This window comes from Schistocerca serialis, chromosome 8 (assembly GCF_023864345.2).
Source record: "Schistocerca serialis cubense isolate TAMUIC-IGC-003099 chromosome 8, iqSchSeri2.2, whole genome shotgun sequence".
Lineage (NCBI taxonomy): Eukaryota > Metazoa > Arthropoda > Insecta > Orthoptera > Acrididae > Schistocerca > Schistocerca serialis.
The window spans coordinates 118,879,442-118,906,817 of NC_064645.1; the positions used below are offsets into that span (position 1 = coordinate 118,879,442).

At 43.9% G+C, this 27,376-nt stretch overlaps 1 protein-coding gene across 4 annotated transcripts in view; it reads left to right on the plus strand.

Annotated features, from left to right (window-relative positions):
* Nucleotides 1-27,376, plus strand: part of LOC126416167 (synaptotagmin 1-like) — a 986,421-nt gene that overhangs the window by 760,878 nt on the left and 198,167 nt on the right. For all 4 annotated transcript variants that reach the window (XM_050083735.1, XM_050083737.1, XM_050083736.1 and 1 more), the window contains one exon: nucleotides 26,557-26,782. In XM_050083735.1, the coding sequence (XP_049939692.1) occupies nucleotides 26,587-26,782 (196 nt within the window). In that variant the 5' untranslated portion in view covers nucleotides 26,557-26,586. The remainder of the gene's footprint in view (nucleotides 1-26,556; nucleotides 26,783-27,376) is intronic.

The following is a 27,376-nucleotide window of genomic DNA, read 5'->3' on the forward strand; positions in this document are numbered from 1 at the left end:
TTCTTGAGTATTATTCCTGGGATCTCTACCAGATAAGACTGATAGAAGAGATAGAGAAGACCCATCGAAGAGCGGCGCGTTTCGTCAAGGGATCGTTTAGTCGGCACGAGAGCGTTACGAAGAAACTTCATTGGCAGACAAGAGAGGCGTTGTGCATCACGGAGAGATTTACTATCGAAATTTCGAGAGAGCACTTTCCGGTAAGAGTCAAACAACATATTACTTCCCTCTACATACGTCTCGCGTAGTGACCATGAGGAAAAAATTCGAGAAATTAGAACCAATACAGAGGCTTACCGACAACCACTCTTCCCACGCGATATTCGCCAGTGGAACAGGGTCGGAAGGCTCAGTCAGTGATATAAAAAGTACCATTCGCCAACCACCATTAGGTGGCTTGCAAAGTGTGATATAGATGTAGACGTGTCGCTAGAACGTAACAAATCGAGCGGCACCCCTCTGAATTGCTACGATGCCTTCCTTTAATCAGACCTGGTGGGGGTCTCAAACACCCGTGCAGTACTAAACAATGGGTCGCGCTGGGGTTTCCTTTATAGATGAAGTACACTTTCCTCAAACTCTACCAATAAACGGAAGTATACGGTTCACCTCCCCTATTACCGGCCGTAAGTGCTCCTTGCTTTTCATATCGCTTCGCAACGTTACGCCTAGATATTTGATGGATGTCACAGTATCAAGCAGCACACATTGTGACTATATTTACGATATTAGGAAAGGGAAATCTATGATCACTTCTGGTATCTAGCCTGTAACCTCTGCAGCGTAGTCACAGGCGCTACCGAATATTCGAGTGAGTCACAAACGTGAAAACGTGGAGGGTGGTGAGTGAATACGTTTACTGTGAACCTCTCCGTGCCTCGTGTGTGGAAACTTCGCGGCGAAAATGACCGCGTGTCTGGCTTTATCGTTCCTGTGACGCAATCTGCGGAACTGTACAGTCACGAGCAGCTGATCGATGTTACTCAGCCACGAATGGCGTCCTAAGGGACTCGGTATATACTTCGGTAGTGCCATTATAGTAGTTCCATTAGCTGACAACGACACAACCGACAAAAAACGCGCTCATATCGACGTTTGCGAGCGTGAGTTGGTCGGTATGGCGAGCCCCCACGAAAGAGCACGGACATTTCCAATCTGTGCCCTGATGTTCTGTCGGAAGTGTCACACGGTTATAGCAAGTCTTCAGCAGCCATTAGAATTTGTTACTTGATATGGTGGCGTATCACTTGAAGAAGCAATAGTTGCATGTTGTTATTAAACACATTCACTTCACAGGTTCGATACAGTACAGAAAAAGAACTGTATTGCGCGCTGGTATCGGTTAAGTAGTATCTGAATTCATGATTTTCTACCTGGTGGTATAAACACATTTGAACTGTGATCATGTCGAGCATTTGATAACGTCATACAGGAAATCATTAAAAAGTTATTGTAAGGTTGCGTTATGAATACGCACGAAATAGCCGATATCGTAGACACCCAGACGGAACGAGTTCGCTGCATTCTACAATGAGAACTGGAAATGATGAAATCTTATGGCACCGTGTGCCAAGTTTGCTGACTCTTGGCCAAACCTGGATGCTGATGAACATTTCAGTACTGAATCCAGCAATGCTTAGGCACTTTTCGCTCTGATCCGTGACTCCTGCATCCTCGTAAAAACCGTAACCGTGGAAATGTGTAACGGCTTTTTTTCCTAGTGAAAACCAGACGCTTTCTGTCACACCGACAGGACAAAACTGTTTTCCTACGAGTTTCATTACTGGACCGTTCGAAACAAAAGACACGTGTTTGTCGCGATAATACTCTAGGCCACAAACAGCAAAATTATAGGTGAACATTCTCCTATTTTAATTAGGAGTGGTCCCTCATTCACCTTACTGCACTGTTTTACCCCTAAATAATTTATTTATATTCACTAGCTCGACTATTTCGATGGTGAGAAGACATTTTAATCAAACAAGGACGCGATCGACTTCTTAACGGAGTATTTCGTCGAAGCTAACGAGTCGTTCTTGTCCAGTGGGATGAAAAAATGCACTCACGCTGGTTCAAGTACACAGGCTGTGAAGGAAGCTTTTTGAGAAATATTTATTTAACAAAATATTTCTTTATTGCTTCGTCGCCACCTATACACAAATGCCGAAACCGTTCTAAGAAATTGAAAGAACAATCATGATAGTCGTGCCAGGTATGTAGTTTTTCTGTTTATCTTCAAGGAGATCAAGCAATCTTAATGTCTATTGAAAACTTTTGAGGGATCGATCAACCTAGTCTTTTCTCATATATGTGTGGCATTCCAGAGGTATTAATATTCTTGACCTTCTGTTGAAGGAAAATGGGATTCATATCACCTTCTCGTTGTTCTAAATGAGAATTTTCTTGACTGCGCTGGAATTAAAATAAAATCACTAAACCGTCATTATATGGTACATGACTATCATCGTGCAGGAAACAACAAAGTTAAACTTTTACATACGTGGCAATTTGTCTTAGAACTTAGCCGATACTTATTGTGTGGCCCAGGCATATATTTAAACGTGGATCTCGTTAGCATTTCTGTGAATGTGGTTCAAAAACTAACGTAAAAAGACTTCTTGCTGGTAATTTCGTTTGCACTGGCACCACGGTTGGAGTGGCTAAATTAGTCCTTGGTTTCTGGGCAGTGGCGGCTCTAACATGTTACATGGGTGGGTGAAGGGTGGGGCAGATTATAAGATGGGTGGGCCTAGCTTTGAGCGCACATGGATAAATATGAAGGACAAAATGTAATTTATAACATTAATTTATTAACCTTAAATAATTACGCTAATAAATTCATTGTAACAGACATCACGATTTGTAGTTAATATTAAATTTAGGTCTGTGTACTGCGTAATTATTGTAACGATACTTGCAGTTATTGTGTGCATTAATGTATCTGCATTAACGAGATAAAATTTCATTGAGTGGCTCTATATATTTGCAGCTTACAGAACTTCTGTTTGCCATTTTTTCATCAGTCATTATCTGATTTGTCACGACCCCTGAAAATTGTGTAACGTTGCATTTTATTAACTTGAAATAGCTCATGGCATTACTTTTCCTTGAGGAACAGTAAACAACGTTGATTTCTGTTTACAGTGGTAGGAACAAGTAAAGTTGTAGTAAAAACCAGCGAAAGAATCGAACCACGTATAACAGTAAGCTATAAACTTTTCACTTTCGTCATTTTATGAGGGTGTCAGCGAGAAAAAAGTTTTGAGAAGGTTTGAAATAACGTGTACAGTTTATCGAAAGTCCCTGCATGCTATCATTCTCAAATACGGGATGAATCAAGTCCGGGCATTTGCACGCCATCAGTTCGTGCTTCGAGAAAAACACGCAGTTTCTAACTGTAGCAGTTGCCTTATTGTGTCAAACGTTTAACAAAAGTTTATACCACTTAATGAGAAGACTATGACATCATTTTAAATTTCTAAAGTTTGTCAATAATTACGAAAAATATTTACTGCCCCTGGAGGTAGTTTGATAGGCAACCTGCAAATGGGTTTGGGTACTGTTCCCCAAGTTACTCGTTTAGTACTGTAGATAAGGACAATCTTTTCGATGCAGAACAAATTGCAACAAGATTGAAAACATCACGATGACTTTACTTATAGCTGGACAACGGAATGTAAATCAATGTAATTTGGGCATGTACCACCTGAAGATTATGGAGTAACCATCGAAGTGCATTGTAATTACGTAACAAAGCCAGTGACTGCTTCCGTCTTTTTGCTCGTTGACACAGTGACCGACGCACCGTGGCAAATTTTCATTCAAAGCCCTGGCCGAGTTCATTCGTTTGTTCGGAAGGGGAGGGCAGCAATGTTTACCAACTTTTGGCAGGTCGGCGATGACAAAATCGAGACGCACGTCCTGCAATTTTTCTGAAACTATTTGACACAAGCTATTCGATAAAAAATTCTTTTTTGTGTTACTTACAGCTTTATATTTCAGGTTCGTGATGATGTACCCATCATTTCGTTAATGGTCATAGTTATTGTGATATTCACACCGAAGTAAGACTCTGCGCGAAATTCTAAAAAGTTTACAGTGAAAAATAGGCGTCGCTATGGATTTGCGTTTGGTGTATATTAGATAATATGTTGCTGCGTATGAAATTTAGCTAAGATATTGAATTTTTCTTTAGATATGGGCGCAGGTCTCTATCTGTCGCCAATCGCGAGAAAATTGATCTGTAGTAGCACACTCATTTGCGATTGCTCCGTGCCAGCGATAAAGCAAGAGTGAAATATCCACGACATTCCTCACATTTCATAAACGGTTTGAGATACCGAAAAGAGATTTTGGCAAATGATAGCACGCAAAGAGGAGAATATTTTGCAACCATTGTTATTACGCGGAGCTTCATTATATACCGTGTTATTCCACTAACTACACGCTTTTTCGATGAAGGAATGCAATTTATAAGGGCCATCAATAGCCTGTGAAACGAGAAACGCTATGGGTTTTGGAACAACATAAGGTAAGACACTACACGTTTATTTTGTTCCGAGGATGAGCTTCTTCACAAGCTACTGACCTTAATTTTTCTCAGTTCCTCACTTAATAAACTACTGTTTCAGAATTCTCTCGCAATTGGGTCTGCACATGTTAGTGAGGTGACACTGTATAAACTTCTCTGGGTTTTGGCAAAAGAAGGAGATTTTAGTCTGGCAGCTTAAGAAATGTGTAGCTTTTCCTCAAAATGCGCCACTCACAACACCTCTCTGAAAGTTACGAACAATTAGCAAGCCAGGTAAAAATAAATTGCTGCATTTTCTGCAGAATGATTTTTAGATACTAACCAATGCAGAGTTGAGATCTTTTTGAATGGCCACCATCCAAGTGCGGGTGTGGAGGGGCTCCACTTCAAAAAATTTGAGCGTAACCATCGGTTTAGAATTGCACTTCTCCTCCAGCACAGGGCTCATCGTTTTTCCCACAGTGCCTGCGCGTAACCCCCACCACTGCTGCTCTCCACAAGCTTGTTCTGCCGACTGCACATCGACCGATCACGTTATTCTGCGTGCTCTCTGTTTTGCACGGTTATAGACTCAGAAGCCATTCCACCCTGGACGAAAATATTTTTAAAAAACAGTTAATTTACACAAGTAACTTAATAATAATAGTGACTTAAGAGACAATAAAGTATTTGATGAAGGTTTCATTTCTACAACATTTCCAATTTCTGTTTGTTGCTGTGGCCATAAATACAATGTCTCTGTTGCTGCCTCACTATCATCACTTCCCACACCAACCTCTCCTACACCTACATAGCCTGACGTTTTCATTCCGCCCCAAACAATCGGGATAGCGGCGAAAATATGGGGGGGGGGGGGGGGGGGGACAACATAAACATTACAAAAAACGAACAATGAACAAATTCGGAAGCTACAGCACACCTACATATGTAACTGTATTGCTTGATACTTTTAGTCCCCACCACTAACAGTAAAATGGTGACGAACATTGGTTCAAAAATGGCTCTGAGCACTGTGGGACTTAACTTCTGAGGTCATCAGTCCCCTAGAACTTAGAACTGCTGAAACCTAACTAACCTAAGGACATCACACAGATCCATGCCCTAGCCAGGATTCGAACCTGGGACCGTCGTGGTCGCGCGGTAGCCAGACTGTAGCGCCTAGAACCGCTCGGCCATCCAGGCCGGCTGACGAACATTGCTGTTCCTGTATCTGAAACTTCGGTACACCATTATTTTCCAGTTCTGGCACTCCTTTGTAATACCAAAATACCGCAAAAATATTTCCATTCTTGCATTGGAAACTAAAGAACACATATGTACACTATGTGATCAATAGTATCCGGACACCTGGCTGAAAATGACTTACAAGTTCGTGGAGCCCTCCATCGGTAATGCTAGAATTGAATATGGTGTTGGCCCACCCTTAGCCTTTACGACAGCTTCCACTCTCGCAGGTATACGTTCAATCAGGCGCTGGAAGGGTTATTGCGGAATGGCAGACGATTCTTCATGGAGTGCTGCACTGAGGAGAGGTATCGATGTCGGTCGGTGAGGCCTGGCACTAAGTCGGCGTTCCAAAACATCCCACAGGTCTTCTATAGGATTAAGGTCAGGACCCTGTGCAGGCCAGTCCATTACAGGGATGTTACTGTCGTGTAACCACTCCGCCACAGGCCGTGCATTATGAACAGGTGCAATCGCCATTCCCGAATTGCTCTTCAACAGTGGGAAGCAAGAAGGTGCTTAAAACATCAATGTAGGCCTGTGCTGTGATAGTGCCACGCAAAACAACAAGAGCTGCAAACCCCTTAATGAAAAACACGACCACACCATAACACTACCACCTCCGAATTTTACTGTTGGCACTACACACGCTGGCAGATGACGTTCACCGGGCATTCACCATACCCACACCCTGCCATCGGATCGCCACATTGTGCACCGTGATTCGTCACTCCACAAAACGTTTTTCCACTGTTCAGTCATCCAATGTTTACGATCTGTACACCAAGCACGGCGTCATTTGTCAATTACCGACGTGATGCGTGGCTTATGAGCAACCACTCGACCATAAAAGCCAAGTTTTCTCACCTCCCGCCTATCTGTCACAGTACTTTCAGTGGATCCTGATGCAGTTTGGAATTCCTGTGTGATGGTCTGGATAGATGTCTGCCTATTACACATAACGAACCTCTTCAACTGTCGGCGTCTCTGTCAGTCAACACACGAGGTCGGCTTGTGCGCTTTTGTGCTGTACGATTAGTTTCCTTTTCACTATCACATCGGAAACAGTGGACCTAGGGAGTTTAGGAGTGTGGAAATCTCGCGTATGACACAAGTGACACACAATCACCTGACCACATTCGAAGTCCGCGGAGCGCCCCATTCTGTTTTCTCACGACGTTTAATAACTACTGAGGTCGCTGATATGAAGTACCTGGCATTAGGTGGCAGCACACTGCACCTAATATGAAAAACGTGTGTTTTGTGGGAGGCGGGGGGGGGGGGGGGGTGCGGATACTTTTGATCACATAGCGTACATAAACTACGTTTTCTGATACACATACACGCTATTAACAGCAAAGTCTTCAAACGTATATTCGAACACTACTTAGCACTGTTTCATTACAATGGATAGATCTGGCAATGGAGTGTACAGAAAAGTAAATTTAACGCTATAGAAACCTTGATATTGAAAAGGAGTAAACCATTTGAATGTAAGACACCCCTTTCCCGACATGCCACTCAAAAAAAGCAAATTATGCATCGAAACAAGCTAAGTATGCTGCAGGAGGACCTTCTCATGAAACTTCAATCGCCAGCTTTCTCCCCAGAGTGTGAAAATATTTTTTTGGTGCCCACCCATACACGGGGAAATGATCATCATAAAAAAATAAGAGAAATCAAAGCTTACACAGCAAGGTTTAAGTGTTTGTTTTTCACAAGCGGTGTTTCAGAGCGGAACGCTAGAGAACTAGCTTAAACGTTGTTCGATGAACAGTCTGCCAGGCACTTAATTGTGATATATGAAGATAGCAACTGTTCTCGAAAGCTCAGATACCATTGATGACCGTGCAGCTTCTCTAGAATAAATGATAATTAATTGAAACCCTTAGCTGCCGACAGGTGTTGCTGATATACCTCGATGGGGACAGCTGAAAATGTGTGCCCCGACCGGGACTCGAATCCGGGATCTCCTGCTTACATGACAGACGTTCTATCCATCTTCTTATTTATTTATTTATATTTTTTTTGCTCTCATTTTGTTCTATATTGTTCGTTGAATTTGTTCATGGCGGATGTCAGATGACACTCGTTCAGGTTGTTCGTTGATCCATTCACTCAGTTTTTTATTAGAGAGGGTAACGAAACTCTGTGACCGAACGCGCTGAGCTACCGTGCCGGCATCCATCTGAGCCCCCGCGGACACAGATGAATAGCGCGGCTGCAGTGACATTCCTTGCACGCTTATCGTGAGACCCTCATTCCCAACTGTCCACAATCTACATACGTAATGTTCCACTCATTACTCGCTCTCACTAAGGTGATGATTCCCGTAGGAGTTCAATAAGAGTTCGGGCAACCTGTGCGCATTCGCACAGGCGAAGGTCAATGGCCGGGTAGCCATTTAACTATATATGAAGATAGTAACTCTTCTCGAAAGAACAGATACCTTTGATGACCTTGCCGCTTCTCTAGAATAAATGATAATTAATTGAAACCCTCAGCTGCCGACAGGTGTCACTGATATACCTCGATGGGAACAGCTAAAAAGGTGTGCCCCAACCGGGACTCGAACCCGGGATCTCCTGCTTACATGGCAGACGCTCTGTCCATCTGAACCACGTATAACACATACGAACAGCGCGACTGCAAGGACTTATCCCTTGCACGCTTCCCGTGAGACCCACATTCCCAACTGTCCACAATCTACATACGTAATGTACCTAATAGATATTTGCCCATCCACTGATTTTCATTGCCCGAACTCTTACGGGAATAGTCACCTTAGTGCGCGACAGTAATGAGTGGATGGGCACATTACGTATGTCTTTTTTTTTTGGTCATCAGTCTACTGACTGGATTGATGCGGCCCGCCAACCTCTTCATCTCAGAGTAGCACTTGCAACCTACGTCCTCAATTATTTGCTTGACGTATTCCAATCTCTGTCTTCCTTTACAGTTTTTGCCCTCTTCAGCTCCCTCTAGTACCATGGAAGTCATTCCCTCATGTCTTAGCAGATGTCCTATCATCCTGTCCTCCTTATCAGTGTTTTCCACATATTCCTTCCCTCTCCGATTCTGCGTAGAACCTCCTCATTTCTTACCTTATCAGTCCACCTAATTTTCAACATTCGTCTATAGCACCACATCTCAAATGCTTCGATTCTCTTCTGTTCCGGTTTTTCCACAGTCCATGTTTCACTACCACACAATGTTGTACTCCAGACGTACATCCTCAGAAATTTCTTCCTCAAATTAAGGCCGGTATTTGATATTAGTAGACTTCTCTTGGCCAGAAATGCCTTTTTTGCCATAGCGAGTCTGCTTTTGATGTCCTCCTTGCTCCGTCCGTCATTGGTTATTTTACTGCCTAGGTAGCAGAATTCCTTAACTTCATTGACTTCGTGACCATCAATCCTGAAGTTAAGTTTCTCGCTGTTCTCATTTCTACTACTTCTCATTACCTTCGTCTTTCTCCGATTTACTCTCAAACCATACTGTGTACCCGTTAGACTGTTCATTCCGTTCAGCAGATCATTTAATTCTTCTTCACTTTCACTCAGGATAGCAATGTCATCAGCGAATCGTATCATTGATATCCTTTCATCTTGTATTTTAATTCCACTCCTGAACCTTTCTTTTATTTCCATCATTGCTTCCTCGATGTACATATTGAAGAGTAGGGGTGAAAGGCTACAGCCTTGTCTTACACCCCTCTTAATACGAGCACTTCGTTCTTGATCGTCCACTCTTATTATTCCCTCTTGGTTGTTGTACATATTGTATATGACCCGTCTCTCCCTATAGCTTACCCCTACTTTTTTCAGAATCTCGAACAGCTTGCACCATTTTATATTGTCGAACGCTTGTTCCAGGTCGACAAATCCTATGAAAGTGTCTTGATTTTTCTTTAGCCTTGCTTCCATTATTAGCCGTAACGTCAGAATTGCCTCTCTCGTCCCTTTACTTTTCCTAAAGCCAAACTGGTCGTCACCTAGCGCATTCTCAATTTTCTTTTCCATTCTTCTGTATATTATTCTTGTAAGCAGCTTCGATGCATGAGCTGTTAAGCTGATTGTGCGATAATTCTCGCACTTGTCAGCTCTTGCCGTCTTCGGAATTGTGTGGATGATGCTTTTCCGAAAGTCAGATGGTATATCGCCAGACTCATATATTCTACACACCAACGTAAATAGTCGTTTTGTTGCCACTTCCCCCCAATGATTTTAGAAATTCTGATGGAATGTTATCTATCCCTTCTGCCTTATTTGACCGTAAGTCCTCCAAAGCTCATTTAAATTCCGATTCTAATACTGGATCCCCTATCTCTTCTAAATCGACTCCTGTCTCTTCTTCTATCACATCAGACAAATCTTCACCCTCATAGAGGCTTTCAATGTATTCATTCCACCTATCTGCTCTCTCCTCTGCATTTAACAGTGGAATTCCCGTTGCACTCTTAATGTTACCACCGTTGCTTTTAATGTCACCAAAGGTTGTTTTTACTTTCCTGTATGCTGAGTCTGGCCTTCCGACAATCATATCTTTTTCGATGTCTTCACATTTTTCCTGCAGCCATTTCGTCTTAACTTCCCTGCACTTCCTATTTATTTCATTCCTCAGCGACTTGTATTTCTGTATTCCTGATTTTTCCGGAACCTATTTGTACTTCCTCCTTTCATCAATCAACTGAAGTATTTCTTCTGTTACCCATGGTTTTTTCGCAGCTACCTTCTTTGTACCTATGTTTTCCTTCCCAACTTCTGTGATGGCCCTTTTTAGAGATGTCCATTCCTCTTCAACTGTACTGCGTACTGCGCTATTCCTTATTGCTGTATCTATAGCGTTAGAGAACTTCAAACGTATCTCGTCATTCCTTAGTACTTCCGTATCCCACTTCTTTGCGTATTGATTCTTCCTGACTAATGTCTTGAACTTCAGCCTACTCTTCATCACTACTATATTGTGATCTGAGTCTATATCTGCTCCTGGGTACGCCTTACAATCCAGTATCTGATTTCGGAATCTGTGTCTGACCATGATGTAATCTAATTGAAATCTTCCCGTATCTCCCGGCCTTTTCCAAGTATACCTCCTCCTCTTGTGATTCTTGAACAGGGTATTCGCTATTACTAGCTGAAACGTGTTACAGAACTCAATTAGTCTTTCTCCTCTTTCATTCCTTGTCCCAAGCCCATATTCTCCTGTAACCTTTTCTTCTACTCCTTCCCCTACCACTGCATTCCAGTCGCCCATGACTATTAGATTTTTGTCCCCCTTTACATACTGCATTACCCTTTCAATATCCTCATACACTTTCTCTATCTGTTCATCAACAGCTTGCGACGTCGGCATGTATACCTGAACTATCGTTGTCGGTGTTGGTCTGCTGTCGATTCTGATTAGAACAACCTGGTCACTGAACTGTTCACAGTAACACACCCTCTGCCCTACCTTCCTATTCATAACGAATCCTACACCTGTTATACCATTTTCTGCTGCTGTTGATATTACCCGATACCAATCTGACCAGAAATCCTTGTCTTCCTTCCACTTCACTTCACTGACCCCTACTATATCTAGATTGAGCCTTTGCATTTCCCTTTTCAGATTTTCTAGTTTCCCTACCACGTTCAAGCTTCTGACATTCCACGCCCCGACTCGTAGAACGTTATCCTTTCGTTGATTATTCAATCTTTCTCTCATGGTAACCTCACCCTTGGCAGTCCCCTCCCGGAGATCCGACTATTCCGGAATCTTTTGCCAATGGAGAGATCATCATGATACTTCTTCAATTACAGGCCACATGTCCTGTGGATACACGTTACGTGTCTTTAATGCAGTGGTTTCCATTGCCTTCTGCATCCTCATGTCGTTGATCATTGCTGACTCTTCCGCCTTTAGGGGCAATTTCCCACCCCTAGGACAAGAGAGTGCCTTGAACCTCTATCCGCTCCTCCACCCTCTCTGACAAGGCCGTTGGCAGAATGAGGCTGACTTCTTATGCCGGAAGTCTTCGGCCGCCAATGCTGATTATTTATCAAACTTTAGGCTGTGGCGGGGATCGAACCCGGGACCGAAGACGTTTTTATTATGAATCAAAGACGCTACCCCTAGACCACGGGTCAACTATTACATATGTATAGGAACATTACGTATGTAGATTGTGGACAGTTGGGAATGTGGGTCTCATGGGAATCGTGCAAGGGATAAGTCCCTGCAGTCGCGCTATTCATCTGTGTCCTCGGTGGCTCAGATGAATTCCGGCGCGGTAGCTCAGCGTGTTCAGTCAGAGGGTTTAGCTACCCTCTGTAATCAAAGACTGAGTGAATGGATCAACGAACAACCAGAACGAGTGCCATCGGACAACCGCCATGAAAAAATTCAACGAACAATATTGAACAAAATGAGAGCAAAAAAAAAGAGATGGCTAGAGCGTCTGGCATGTAAGCAGGAGATCCCGGGTTCGAGTCCCGGTGGGGGCACACATTTTCAGCTGTCCCCATCGAGGTATATTAGTCTTGTTGGATTCTGCATACAGCCTCTCTGCATCTGTTAATTGAGCATATCTCTAGGTACCTGGGACTGTTTTCGGTGTAATTGAAAAAATACCAAACACCTATCTTCTATGAGTGGAGAGGTTCCTCATTCAACTGCATCTGCAGTTCTAGTAGTTTACGTGACCTGACAAATGGAGCCAGGCCTCGTCCCTAATCTGTCATGAAGTAAAGCAAGGGGTCCAAGTAATCGTTAGCAATTGATGTCAACAGCCAGTTACAAAGACGAATTCTTTTTTCGTGATCCTCAAATTTCAAATCTCGCACCACATTCACATGATAGACTTAATTCCATATCTTTTAGTACACGATGACACGATGTACGAGATGCGCCTACCTGCTGTGATAACTTCCTTATCGACTTGCGAGGACTTCTCGTTGTGTCCAAGCGAATTTTGTCTGTAGTTTCAGAGGTCCTCACTGTCGGTCGCCTATTCCTCTGTTCATTCTGAACAGTTCCTACAGCCCTCCAATTCTTGTACAGATCTTGAACAGTGCTGGTCGTGGGGAGTGCCTACCAGGATCCTTCGCTTGAAACGTGTCTATACATTCCTTGATATACCCTGTATTTCTGTAACACTCCACAATATCAATTCACTTTTCTAATACAAACTGCCCTATTCCTGTAACAGGTCAACAATGCAAGCATCTCACAACAACTGACTCACCAACACAGCCGCACTCAATTTTCCAGTGTAGCCAACTTTCGAGCCACTTCATTACCAATTCTACTAGAGATGATTAGCCGGTTCGTGACGTGTACCGGTTTTATGTAGGACACCGTGTATACGATCGTATGGCCGGAGAGCTTACATGTAACAGCTGAAAAAAAAATTTCTGGGTGGATAAAATTTCTGCGGGTAGATTTGTTAATGGGGGGACGCTAAAACAATTTTTTGATTTCTGGGTGATAGGCAGAGTTTATTTTTTCCCTGTCGACCCCCCCCCCCCTTACACGTATGGTGAGGGATGTAAGAACAAATAGATAAAAATACATATGCTTCTAGAGAGCAGGATTCACCCAAAACAGAAAATACCCGAGAGTGGGTGTGCATCTATAACAGGAAGTATCCCAGAGCGGGGATGTGTGGATCCCAAGCTAAATAACACTTTGTGTCATACTGCAAAACTTGACAAATGCTAGTGGTTGACATGATGGCTTGTGTCACGTTATACGACATATCATGTGTCATCATATTTTACTTGGCACGGTAAATTACATTACACGACGTGAGTACTAATACTAGCAATTAAAAAGGCAGGAATATATTAAGATTTTTTGATTGAAATGTCTTCGAAGTTGCCAGATAAGCTAAAAAGGTAGTTCCGTCCTTTTCATCCCTAACTTTGCTCAGGTCATACTTGCATGTCTTTGCGCTAGATGAAGCATTTTTCATTCTGGTCAATTTATGTCCGGGTCATTACGAGGAGGCCGAGGAAATGCAATCTAAAAAGGTGACTGCTTACAAACTACTTGTGCGACACATGTTAGAATATTGCTCAAGAGTGTGGGACCCATGCTAGAAAGGACTAACTCGGAATATTAAAAGTACATACGAATGGCAGTACGGAGCGCCATGAAAATGAGAGGCGTGACATCAAGTGCTCCACCAGTGATTACTTACTGCGTACTGCTCCTGTGGAAGCTGCGAAGACAAGATTAGACTAAACCGAACTACATATAGTCTACATCTAGAAGTACAGCGAGCTCAGGGACATTAAGCAGCCATTCTTCCCTCGCTCCATCACGAAAGGACCGGTAAGAAACTATAACGCCTGGTGCGATGGAGATTACCCTCTGCCATGCGCTTCACGATTATTTTCAGTGTATAGATGTAGATTTAGATGACTCTCCATGTGAACCCACAGGCGCGAACTTTGACAAACGCAACTATTTACACATACGCATATCCAAGTACCATACTTTTTAGGCGTGCGTTGAAGGTAGTGTGATCGCAAAAGGAGAAAGACCCGGAAGAAGGTAACGGAACGTGGGTCGATAAAACCCGCTCTGTGTCGGGGAACGAGACCGCCATCCCACATGTGACGTGCCTTAGCTATAATAGCAACAGGATGCAGCGCCGCTCAAAGGCCGCTAGTGCAAAGCGAAACCAAAATAAACACGGCCAACAAGGACACGACTAACGAGGGAAGAGGAAAGACCTTTCTTTGGCCACACTTCTACCGTTCCTCTTTGTCCCGTAAATTCGTGATCGATCTCTTTGTTCTCTGCTTTTTCTGTATTTCACGAGCTAGCCTGTACTGCAAAGTGAACTGTTCCATTATGCCACTACGCTAACTATATTACTACAAGGGTAAAACCGACACCCAGTCCCACTTGCAGTATTTAACGCTTTCAAGTATTTCGTATAATTATTTACCAAAGTCCGCCTGCTTAGCTGGATGGTAAAGTGATTGCCTCCCATGCAGCGGGCCCGGGTTAGATTCCCGGCCGCTCGTGGACTGGGGGTTGTGTTGTCCTCATCATCATTTCATCCTAATCACCGGCACGCGAGTCGCCCTATGTGGAGTCGACTGCAACCATACTCGCACTCGGCGGCCGAACTTCGCCTGTTGGGGCCTCCCGGCCAGCAAAGCCATACGATTATTTAATTTCATTGACCGAATTTAGCGCCTTCGAGTATTCTGCACAACTACCGATCGAATTTAAATCTACTCATATCAGGAATAATCTTACGCTGAAGATTTAACGTAGTAAGTCAAGTATTAACGTTAGAAACTGTATATAAGACTTGAGGCACTGTAAATTACCCAGACACAAGTGGCAGACTCTGCAAGAGAGGCGGTGTAGCTTGCTGTCCAGGTTTCGAGAGCGTGCGTTTCTGGATGAGGTATCGAATATATTGCTTTCCCCTACTTATACCTCCCGAGGAGATCACGAATGTAAAATTAGAGAGATTCGAGCGCGCACGGAGGCTTTCCTGCAGTCGTTCTTCCCGCGAACCATACGCGACTGGAACGGGAGGGGGAGGTAATGACAGTGGCACGTAAAGTACCCTCCGCCACACACCGTTGGGTGGCTTGCGGAGTATAAATGTTGATGTAGACTATACTCATTGTGTTCGATAATCAGAAAACTTAAAGATTACCGGTAGTACATTATTCGAGTGGTCAGTATAAACCTATCCCGATTCATGATATTAGAAAAGCATTGCATTCGATATTTTTACGTGTATCAAGCTAGAATCTTTTTATTTGCTTTTTATTTTTTAATTTTCAAAGCTAAGCTCCCAATCTGTTTGAAACTGAGAGCATACAATCAGTATTGCCAGTTGCAACTTAAATGGTTCTAAGAACTACAGGACTTAACATCTGAGGTCATCAGTCCCCTAGACTTCGAAAGACTTAGAACTACTTAAACCTAACTAACCTGAGGACAGCACACGCATCGATGCCCGAGACAAGATTCGAACCTGCGACCGTAGTAGCAGCGCGGTTCCGGACTGAAGCGCCTAGAGTTGCAACTTAGGAATCATAAACCTTCAATGCGTAAATCATACAAACACTGAGGATTACTCAGACAGTAACTAACGTATCAGAGAATGGTTCTGCATAATTCTCATTTAGAGCGCAGATAACCTGTTTACTCGACGATAATTTTTTTCTTCGCATGTTTCTTTTTCTTTCAGTTTTTGGTTTTATGAAGCCAACTGCGTGATGGCAGGGTGTATGGGGATCTGTTTTCAAATGTAGATTGTGTAGCTTTTTTTTCTTTTTTTTCTAGCTGAACATGCTATGTGAAAGCAGGTGTACTATGCTTTATGCAAAGGTACCTTTTTCCTTACCAAATTCCCTTGCTTCTACTTCAGCTCTCTATGCTAACTTTACAAAACAGGGGCCAGCAATACTGGTATTAGTAGATATTTGCTACAGTGATCAGTTCAACCATCACCTGTCGACTGTGTTTTGATCACAAGCGAGGTAGATTCTTCCTACACGTCGGTCAGGGGCCTCAAGACGGCTAGTAAAAAGCTGAAACTGGTTGCCAAATAAAATCAGATTGAAAATTGACGGCTGAAAGCTGTTTCATTTGACATCCTCTATCGAGCAGCTGAGTCCCGTAACCATATCTAAAAAGATGGACATACAATCGATGAAATCTTCTGTTAATCGTAACGGAAAAAGAGAGCCATAGAACTGGGAGGTAACAGCCAGATAGCCATTGTAAATGCTTCATTATATCACCGATAAAATTCTTCCTACTCGCAACCGAGGCGTCAACCGTGATTAAAAGTCGCAAAGAACTGGGACTGATGGTGGGATGTTATGAAGCTTTGACAATGGCTTTTTGGCTGTTATGTCACAGTTCTTTCGGACTCTTAATGTACGGCACCTTAGTTACGATTGACAGAAGTTTTTATCGATTGTCTGATTATGCCTAGAGCAGGCGAAAGGCGTCACATGTGAATTAAATAAACCTATATTGTCCAACCAAGACCATTTTTTCTGTTCTTGAGAGGTTTCTGGTAACAACCTTTCCCATTTATATATTACATACATACATGTTTCGAGTCAAATTACGAAATCTTTCGCAGAAAGTTATCTTCCACATGCATTGAAGGTAAAAATGTGCAAAATTTCATCAAGATCGCAATAAAACTGTACATTTGTATTAATTACAAATAAATAAACAAAGAAACGGACACTCTTCTTTAAATAGGTAGATAGATAGACTCTCGATGACGAGTATTGCCATTTCGCCTACGTATTCTTGGTGATTATGCTGTGGAAACTCTCGACTTCCAAGATGAGGCCAGGGCTACATACATACGTTCCTGGCTTGACGAACGCGCGGCTCGACTAGCGTGCTCAGTCAGCTGGCCTGAATCCCATAGAAAATGTATTGCTACGGAACACCCGACCACAGATAGTGAAAGGAAATGTAGAGAACGGGACGTGGTCAACTGCAACTGTGCACGAACGCTCTGTATGTATTCGACACTTCATACAATTCGGTGTTTGACGAAGGCTGTTGTGAAATCGTTTGGTCCGCCACTCCTCTTGGTACGAAATGGCTCTGAGCACTATGGGACTTAACATCTGTGGTCATCAGTCCCCTAGAACGTAGAGCTACTTAAACCTAACTAACCTAAGGACATCACACACATCCATGCCCGAGGCAGGATTCGAACCTGCTACCGTAGCAGTCGCGCGGCTCCGGACTGAGCGCCTAGAACCGCGAGACCACCACGGCCGGCCCTCTTGGTACGGCATTATGTCTGCAAGACATGAGTGCTTACGGTCGTAGACGTGCAATTTGGTGGCTCGAAGACGGTCACAGTGTCACTATTGTGGCCATAGTAATAGGTATGTCGAAAAGTGTCACGCCGCGATTAAAACAGGCCGCTGAAGGTGGAAATACTATGCAGAAGCGTGCCGGTGGTTGTAGATGGACAACCACACCGCAAGAGGATCGATACGTAGCCCTAATGGCGAAAAGGAGCAGAAAGCTCCTTCATAGGCAGATTGCTGCAGACCTTGCAAGCGCTACTGGTACTCGTGTGTCTGTCAGAACCTTTTTGCGACGATGAAGCCAGGCTGATTTGTATGCTCGCAAGTCTGTTAAATGCATCCCACTTCAACAGCGCCATCGTCGAGAAAGTATTCATTGGTGTAGGAAGCATGCCGTTTCGGGTCAGCAACAGTGGCCCAGATCGATGATGTCCAACGAATCCTGCATCACTGTAGAAGTGATTACGGTCACCAGTTAGTGTGGAGAGAGAGGGTAACATGTTACACACCACAAAATGTTCATGAACGTCTTTGGTGTAGACCAGGCGTTATGGTGTGAGCAGGCTTTATACACAGTGGCTGAACACTGCTGTATATCTTTGTGCGAGTTACCGTTACAGCACAACGGTAGTGCAAGGAAGGTATTCTGCATTATGTCCATCTGTTTAGGGGTGCGGAAGGTCTCGACTTTCTCTTTATGGGCGGCAATGGCAGCGCACGTAGAACCGATGAGGAGTCGGACACACTGGAAAGTGAAGATATTGAACGTACGGAATAGCCTGCTTACTCCCCGGACCTAAAATCTACAGAACATGCCTGGGATGCTCTTGGCAGACGTGTTTCTCAACGGACGACCCCTACTCAAATGTTCCCCAAGGACTCCTGAACGGTTTGATAGGCAGCATGAATAACAGGTGCAAAAAAATGTGCATTAGTGCCTGAGGAGGGTATATCCCTGAGAATGTGATATCGACTTTCTATGTAGGGATTCTCACCCGTGTCGATCATGAACGTTGCTTATGTCTGTTATCTTACATTCCCATGTGGTGAAATCTGTATCATTTTTCATAAAAGTATACCACACCACTAGTATTAGGTACGAACTGGGTTTCATGTCGTCCATCATTGCCTGAATTTTTTTCCTGTCCAACGATGTCTCAGTTGCTCAGCGATTGTCAAGCAGTGTAATGACTGACAATGACTCGACGCCTTATCGAGCCTGACTATCGAACGATTTAATATTAATATTTGTTTGTGTGGTGTACCGCAAACATTTCCATTTCCTCCGTTTTAGTTCCGCTTTCACTTTCGTTAATAAGTGAGAAGAGGTGCTGAAAATGCACTTACTAACGAACAATTGAAAGCAGAGAGCAAATAACGGAAAATCTGTTGTTATCCAACGACAATTCTAAACGTAATGTTGTTTAACGTTACTTCACAATTTTCGAGTACACTGACGGGAATAGAAAGACATTAGCGAAGCAACGTTACGATAAACTAAAGCACATCGTTTCGATGTGGCAGTAATGGGAGGTGAATGTCTGTCAAGCAGTGCGACACGCGAGCGGGCCATCAGTCAAGCTACGTGTGCGCTTTGAGGGCTGTGACATCGACTGGAAAGTTGACTGATATCTGCCAGATGAATTTTTCATGTTGTTTGTAGCTCCGCGCTGACGCGTCTAATGCACAGTCGAGTATCTCCCTCCTTCCTGTTTTTCTTGTAGTCTGGATTGTATGGATGTTGAGAAACGCTTAAAAAGTAATTGTAAGTTTAAATATTAGTAAGAAGCAGCCTCGCAACTGAATTGTTCTGCTCATTTAGAATATTTTTGTATTTCGAGTCCTTTGTCAAACCAATCATCAATACGGTGTGAAAATACCTTCATTTTGAACACCTGTATTGTTTTCATGGTGCTCATCGTAGCTTTTACGCACGACTGCTGAGAGCGGATATTAGGCTTGCTGTTTGTCTTATCTAATATAAAAATGTACTCCACTTGTAGTTGGGTGTGACAAAATTTCAAACCGGTAAAGGGAAACAAAATAAATTTAATAACATAAATAAGGATTGGTTGCTGCAGTTCCTTCGTCAGTAACAAGCATCGAGCTTTGTTGTGTGATTTTTTTCCACGGATGGGAAAAGAGCGCTGCAGAATGGAGTAGCAACATCTGTGGAGTGAAGCTTTCAAATACGCCGAACGGAATTTTTGTCTACACCATAGTTTGACTCCAAAAACAATGTGACTACGGCTCGACGTTAAGGTTCGTCCGCCAGCACTCTGCAGATTTTAAATGTCATTACATCGATACTACGGAGATATTCCGTTCTAAAAGACGATGGATTTTGTGCAACGTTTCACAGGGGCCTCAATAATTAGTATTCAATATGTGGGATGGACTTAGCTTAAAGTTTTGAAAAGATAAATGCAACGGAATTTCGCTTGTATACAACAATGTCACAAGTCGTATATCACTATTTTATATTATAAAAAATAGGGGTAGCCATAGACTACCAGCTCAGAGAAGTTGACAAAACTTGTTAGGTTCTGTGGCTCGAATTGTAAAGTTCTTTTGTCTTCGTTTCTTTTCTGACAGTTATGAGAGTTAGTGGGTAACAGAGAGTGGGCAGCTACAGAGATTATCGACTGGGCCTCCACTTTTGAATGCATGCAGGCATTTTACAGCTAAAGAATCGTATGCATAAAAATTATTTTCACATAGGACTTTAGACAGTGATGTCAATGATGTATACAGGCTGGTTAAAAAAAATACGTTTACAAGCTGATATGGCACACCAGATATACAACAAGGATCAGTAAGCACATAGGAATCGATGGTCGCAAACGCCACGAGAGGTCGTTACGGTCACGAGAGGGCGTTGCCATACAAACACGGGCGTAGCGCAGGGAGATCGTCGCCATTCACTCCGTGGACGCGTTGGGAGTCACGTGGCTAGCTACACCTACCGCGAAATGGGTGAGATGCGTTTGATTTGTAGCATGACCAACTGCAATAGACGAGAAGCCGTGGGATTGTATCGTGCGAAATGTCCTGATAGAAAGGTTCCGTGCCACACATCATTCGCCATCCTGCATTGCCGATTGTGCGAAACCAGCTCTTTCCATGTGCACAAGCTGGATTCTAGCCGCCAACGAACAACACGTACAGTCGCAGGGAAAGAACGAGTTTTCGAAAGGGTGCAGCGTACGGCGTCAACAACCACACTAGGTGTAGACGGCGCCATTGATATCTCCCAATCCAACGTCTGGCGCATTGTACACGACAAAGGACTGCTTCAGTTTCATTTCAAACGCCTCCAGGCATTGCAACTGGGGGACTAAAACCAGCAGACGGTATGTGCGTGGTGGTTTCTGCAGGAATCGACTGCAGAATGTAATGAAACAGCCCCTTAAGCATCTTTGCCGCCCCCCTGAAGTGGCTACATTTGTCTTATGCTTAATTAATCGTTTAATGTACAATTCTACCCTGCACCTATACCAGTAATTAATCTATTTGAGGCAACTTACGTAAAATCTCAGTTTGCTATTGTATTCTGCGCTCAATAACGAGTTTGTGAGCATGCTAGGAATATTGTTTTCAATAATCACTAAGTAATTGATCTAAATTTGCTACGCTGCTGAGTCTGATCAGTAATATTTACCAAAAGCCACAATGACCTGCATAAAGAAAGTGCATTTTCAACTTACAAATTTATTTTCGACAAATCGGTTAGCTATTTTTGATTAACATTATTTGGAGTTGATACATACGGTAAGAACACTTTTCATTCTTTCTTTCGACTGTAATTAACTAAAATATAAATGTATTGGTTTTTTGTTTTTTTGTTTTGGAAACCTGTAAATTACTTTGGAGTTCTTAACGAAATTATGTCCGCGTCCAAACAAAATTGTAAAGCATTATTTCAGTTATTTTTTTGTGCATGTGAATTAATTTTATTACACACTTTTAATTGCCATTTCGTAAAATTTGTAAATTCTGATTGTCAATTATGGTTGTAAATCGTATAAATACAAGCGGTTTGCGTACAGCTAGGGGGCAGTTTGTTACCAACCATCAACAGAACAGCATGTAGAACTTTGTTTACATATTTTCTCGACGCCGAACATCTTGCGTGCGAATAAAGCAATCTTGCGGAAAATCTGTACCTGGAATTCATTTCGCGCATTACAAGATTAGTTTTGCATGTACAGCAGCACAGCAGAGGGGCTCAGCAGTATTTGCAACGAGGCTACACCTCGAGAATGAAGATCTACAAGTCATGTAAATTTCACGAACATTTTTAGTAACAACATTTTATCTCTAAATTAATGAACAGTTCTGCATGTTCCAGTTCAATCAATTTGTTGAGATAGTTGCATCTCAGCTGGTGGAGGCCCTTTTTTTTTTAATTCTAGCGGTTCGCTTTGTTATTTTGGCCGCAAAACTTGTGGTAACTTTTTGGTATAAACGTTCAACTTTTGTAAGTCTGTAAATATTTTATTTTGCAGCAATCCATATTATATTCATCCCACACCACGCTGACTTCTTCGCTATCCGCAGTTCCATTTTGAGACCGAGGCTGAACAGGGAGTTTCGCCATCATCGATGAGGCTGCGTTCCCACTCCACAGTGTGATAAACGTCCACAACGTGTATATGTGGGCGGATGTGAACCCACATGCTACACGTACGCATGCCTCACAATGCAAATTTACCCTTAACGTGTGTGCTGGTATCGTTGGAGATTGTTTAATTGGGCCGCGCATTCTCCCGGACCGCCTTGACGATCGCACGTACCTTGTATTTCTGGGAGAGGTTCTGCTGGACATGCTGATGATGTTCCCATCCCTGATCGTCGCTGCATTTGACTTCTGCACTGTGAATTTCAGCCTCTCCGGGCCGCTGGATTGGTCACGATGGGCCAGTCGCTTGGCTACCACGACCACCTGATCTGTATCCAGTCGATTTTTTCCTGTGTGTGCGTGTGTGTGTGGGGGGGGGGGGGGCGGGCTGGCTGTCTCAAGGGCCTTGTGTATGAAACACATGTCACATCGCCGGAGGACCTAGTGGACAGAATTGTCGCGGCAGCAGGATGCCTTCGGGATGCACTAGGTATCTCCGAGAGTGTGCGCCATTCTATGGAGTGACCACGTTAGGCGTGTCTCGATGCATCAGGACAAAACTTTGAGCATCTTTTGTAATGGGCGCCCATTTGTAGCACGTGACTACATAACTGCAACGCCATTTAGCAGCCACGGTTGGCCTTTGTGACTCCCAGTTCCTAAGTGATTACCTATCTCTTTTGTACGTCCAATGGGGCCATGTCAGTGTGTAAGCATTTTTTTCAATCGCCGTATGTATACAGGAGAGTCAGGAGGAAAGGTTCACGCTTTGACGGGTGATACTACTGGTGATCTGAACAAAAAACTTCTAATAAACATATGCCATTTTCTTAACCGTCTCCGGTTAAACCAATGAAAACAGCTAGGAACGGGAAAGGTGCAGGTGACGGTAAACTAAGATACTGTTATGTTATGGTTTGTTTAATTGTGTACGTTTCCTCACAGGTGGTGTTCAAACAGTCCATCGTCAACTTCAGTCCATGTTGCTGCTCTTGTAGACAGGTGTTGCGTCGCCGATCGGAGCTCAGTTTTGCATTCCTTTACCTGGGCACAAGCATCTAACATACGAGCGAGAAGTTCCTCTCTTGTGTCCACTCTGCGCTTGTAGACATCGCCCTTCAGCCACTCCCACAAACAGTAATCCAGTGGGGTAAGATCGCGTGACCTCGGTGGCCAAGCAATGACTCCACGGCGACCGATCCAACAATCAGGATACGTTGTGTTGAAATACTGTGTCACTAGCCGTACGGAATGTATAGGAGCTCCTTCATGCTGAAACTAAATAAGAGCTCGTGTTGCCAAAGGGATATCCTCCACATATTCTGGTAACACATTTTGAAGAAACTAAAGGTACCGTGTCCCAGTGACACGGTTATCTAAAACAACTGGACCGATGAGTTGGTCATCACACGTTGACTGAGAAACGTCGGTGAAAATTCGTTTCCACAGTACCGTGCACATTTTCATTTGCCCATACGTGAGAGTTGCATGTGTTATTGATTCCGTTGCGGGTAAATGTTGACTCATTGGTTAAGAAAAAGGGAAATGTTTATTAGGAGTTTTTTGTTCAGAATCAACACAAGTATCGCCCCTCAAAGCATGTACCTTTCCTCCTGACTCACCCTGTATAAACGAGTGGCGTTCAATAAATAATGCAACACATTTTCTATGAAACCAGGTTGGTTTTATTCAGGTTTCCAATACACCACTTTATTACCCACTCTATGGGCTACAAATTTTTCAACATAATCCCCGTTCACTGCGACAGTCTTACGCCACCTTACATTCCTGCTTGGTACCACTTTACTGATTGACGTCAGATCCGACGTCCTGTTGCAACAATAACCTCCCCGTAATTCACCCACTGCTTTCCGTGGAATGCACCCTTTATTCGGCCAAGTATATGGAAGTCGTAAGGTGCGAGGTTTGGGCTGGTGTGACGCTACGCCATGGATTTCCGTTTGTTTCAGGTTCGAAGCGATGAACCCATGTTTCGTCACCTGTGACAATGTTCAACAAAATATTGTCATGATCAGCCTGGTAACGCGCAGTAATTCCACACACAAGACCCGCCATTGCTCTTTATGGTCTTCAGTTAGGTGGCGAGGAACCCAACGGGTACACACCTTTCAGAACACAACTGGTGAGCGAATGTGTCAGCACTACTAAAAGACACATCCACTTGTGTAGCGAGTTGTCTGAATGTGATCCGTCGATCACCTCGAATGAGAGTGTCCGCTCGTTTCAACATAGCTGAGTGCGGCCGGCTGGTAAGCTGAAGATTGGACAGGTGTGCGCGACCTTGTTGCGGTGACGACAGACGCCTCGCCCAGCGACTCACCGTGCTTTTGTAGACTGCCAGGTCTCTGTAAACATTTTGCAAGCATCTGTGAGTATTTACGATGCTCTCGCTTTGCGCCAAAAGAAACTTAAAGATAGCTCCCTGTTTGGAACACAGCTCCATTACAGACGCCATTTTGAAGGCTCTGTGTAGCGTCGTCACCTATCGGAACTTCGTGAAACTATAGGGGCTGAAGTGGGAATCTTCCACGATGTCCCACCACAAAATGCGCATTTTTTTCAACGGCAATTGGCCGAGGAAAAGTAAGTTTCATTACTTACTGATGGCCCCTCGGACCAATGTCATGCTCCATGTCCAATCTTAGGGTCATCTTTGTTTATTACATAAGATACACACACACACACACACACACACACACACACACACACATTCATCACTCCTCCAACGAAATCGCCTTTCCTTATCTGATGATGAGATCCGGCCTGATACCCACCCGTCCTACCAAATCTAAAAGAACCCACCTCACCTCCTCCGGTCAGGGTTCCTTTCTCTTCCCCTTCTCTCCACTCCTCTCCACTCAAACCCTAAGAGCGGGTCGGGAACAGCATCCCCCTTCACTCTCCTGAATTTCTCATCCAAGCACCTGTCCACACAAACACTCTCTTATGCACGATCTCAACTGCTATGTTTCCATGGTACCCCTCCTCTTGGCAGTCTACATCTACATCTACATCTACATACATACTCCGCAATCCACCATACGGTGCGTGGCGGAGGGTACCTCGTACCACAACTAGCATCTTCTCTCTCTGTTCCACTCCCAAACAGAACGAGGGAAAAATGACTGCCTATATGCCTCTGTACGAGCCCTAATCTCTCTTATCTTATCTTTGTGGTCTTTCCGCGAAATATAAGTTGGCCGCAGTAAAATTGTACTGCAGTCAGCCTCAAATGCTGGTTCTCTAAATTTCCTCAGTAGCGATTGACGAAAAGAATGCCTCCTTTCCTCCAGAGACTCCCGCCCGAGTTCCTGAAGCATTTCCGTAACACTCGCGTGATCTAGCAGCCCGCCTCTGAATTGCTTCTATGTCCTCCCTCAACCCGACCTGATAGGGATCCCAAACGCTCGAGCAGTACTCAAGAATAGGTCGTATTAGTGTTTTATAAGCGGTCTCCTTTATAGATGAACCACATCATCCCCAAAATTCTACTAACGAACCGAACACGACTATCCGCCTTCCCCACAACTGCCATTACATGCTTGTCCCACTTCATATCGCTCTGCAATGTTACGCCCATATATTTAATCGACGTGACTGTGCCAAGTGCTACACAACTAATGGAGTATTCAAACATTACGGAATTCTTTTTCCTATTCATCTGCATTAATTTACATTTATCTATATTTAGAGTGAGCTGCCATTCTTTACACCAATCACAAATCTTGTCCAAGTCATCTTGTATCCTCCTACAGCCACTCAACAACGACACCTTCCCGTTCACCACAGCATCATCAGCAAACAGCCGCACATTGCTATCCACCCTATTCAAAAGATCATTTATGTAGATAGAAAACAACATCAGACCTACCACACTTCTTTGGGGCACTCCAGATGATACCCTCACCTCTAGGTGCACTCATCACCTTACTCGTCTATATCTCTATCTTAATCAGTCAACTCACCGACTTTTTACTTTTCTGTCTTATGTAGCTATCCTTGTGTCAAACTTTTAATCAATAAACAAATCCGCCTTTTATATTATCCAATTGAATATATATGTCTTTTTATAATCTCGAAAATTCGTTTTGTCATCTGCTTTGTCCAGTTTTACAGTATGTTTTAAAAATTTTATTGTCATGTAGGTGTAGAGCGGTGTCATGTGTCCGCTGACAGCCCACTCCCTGTCCATGTGGGGCGATGGGAATAAAACGACAAAGGAAAAATAAATGTGCATTAATATGTCAGAACCGTTACTTAGTTCACTTCATGAGCTGCATTGTCGACATTTTATTGACCGCGAACAAATGCGACCATTTACTGACCGCCTGACGTCGTGTGTGTTGCAGTAAAGAAAGTCACACGCAGCAGAGCAGAAGATGGCGCCGTCCCTGAGGCTGTGGAGGCGGGAGGCGGGCGAGCTGGAGCCGACGGAGGACTCGACGGAGGCGACGACGCTGGCGGAGGAGGCGGGGGGCGGCGCGCTGCCCCCCACCACCACGGCCGTGCCCTCGCTGCCCCATCACGGCCACAACATCCTCGCCGGCAACAACCAGCAGTTGCCCACCACCGCAGGTACGAGCACCACGTGCAACACATGCTATGGGCCCGTCTCTACCAGGGGGTACCACTTCCTTTTGGGGAGCACTAACTGTTCGGAATTTTGAATTGAGAATAATAATAATGTGACTCTTCAGGCTTTCCCGGCGGGATCTTGGCATGTGGAATGATCGGGTCTACTGCCAGATGTTTGTGTCCCTCTGGCACAATATAACGGAACGCCCGACACAGGGTGGGCCTCAGACAGCTGCCACAGATGGCAACCAAGTCGGGCGCGTACGTCCGAGGGAGCACTGGGGAAGAGACAACACACTACAAGCAGCGCCAGGCGGGCGCGGACGGCAGAGAGAGCACCCAGCGCCCTCTGGGCATAAATACTGGACAAGATCCTCCAATACGGTAGTCTCAGGTAGCACCTGAAGAAGGCAACGAGTTACGTGGCCGAAATATTGTGCCAGAGCGACACAAACATCCGGCAGTACACCGGATTATTTCACATGTCAATAATAATAATGTTTAGGGTAATGCACACATGACTGCTGCATTCCACAGCACTGGTTATAGGAGATCAGTGACATAAATTCCAGTATTTTCTAAATTTGAAGAATA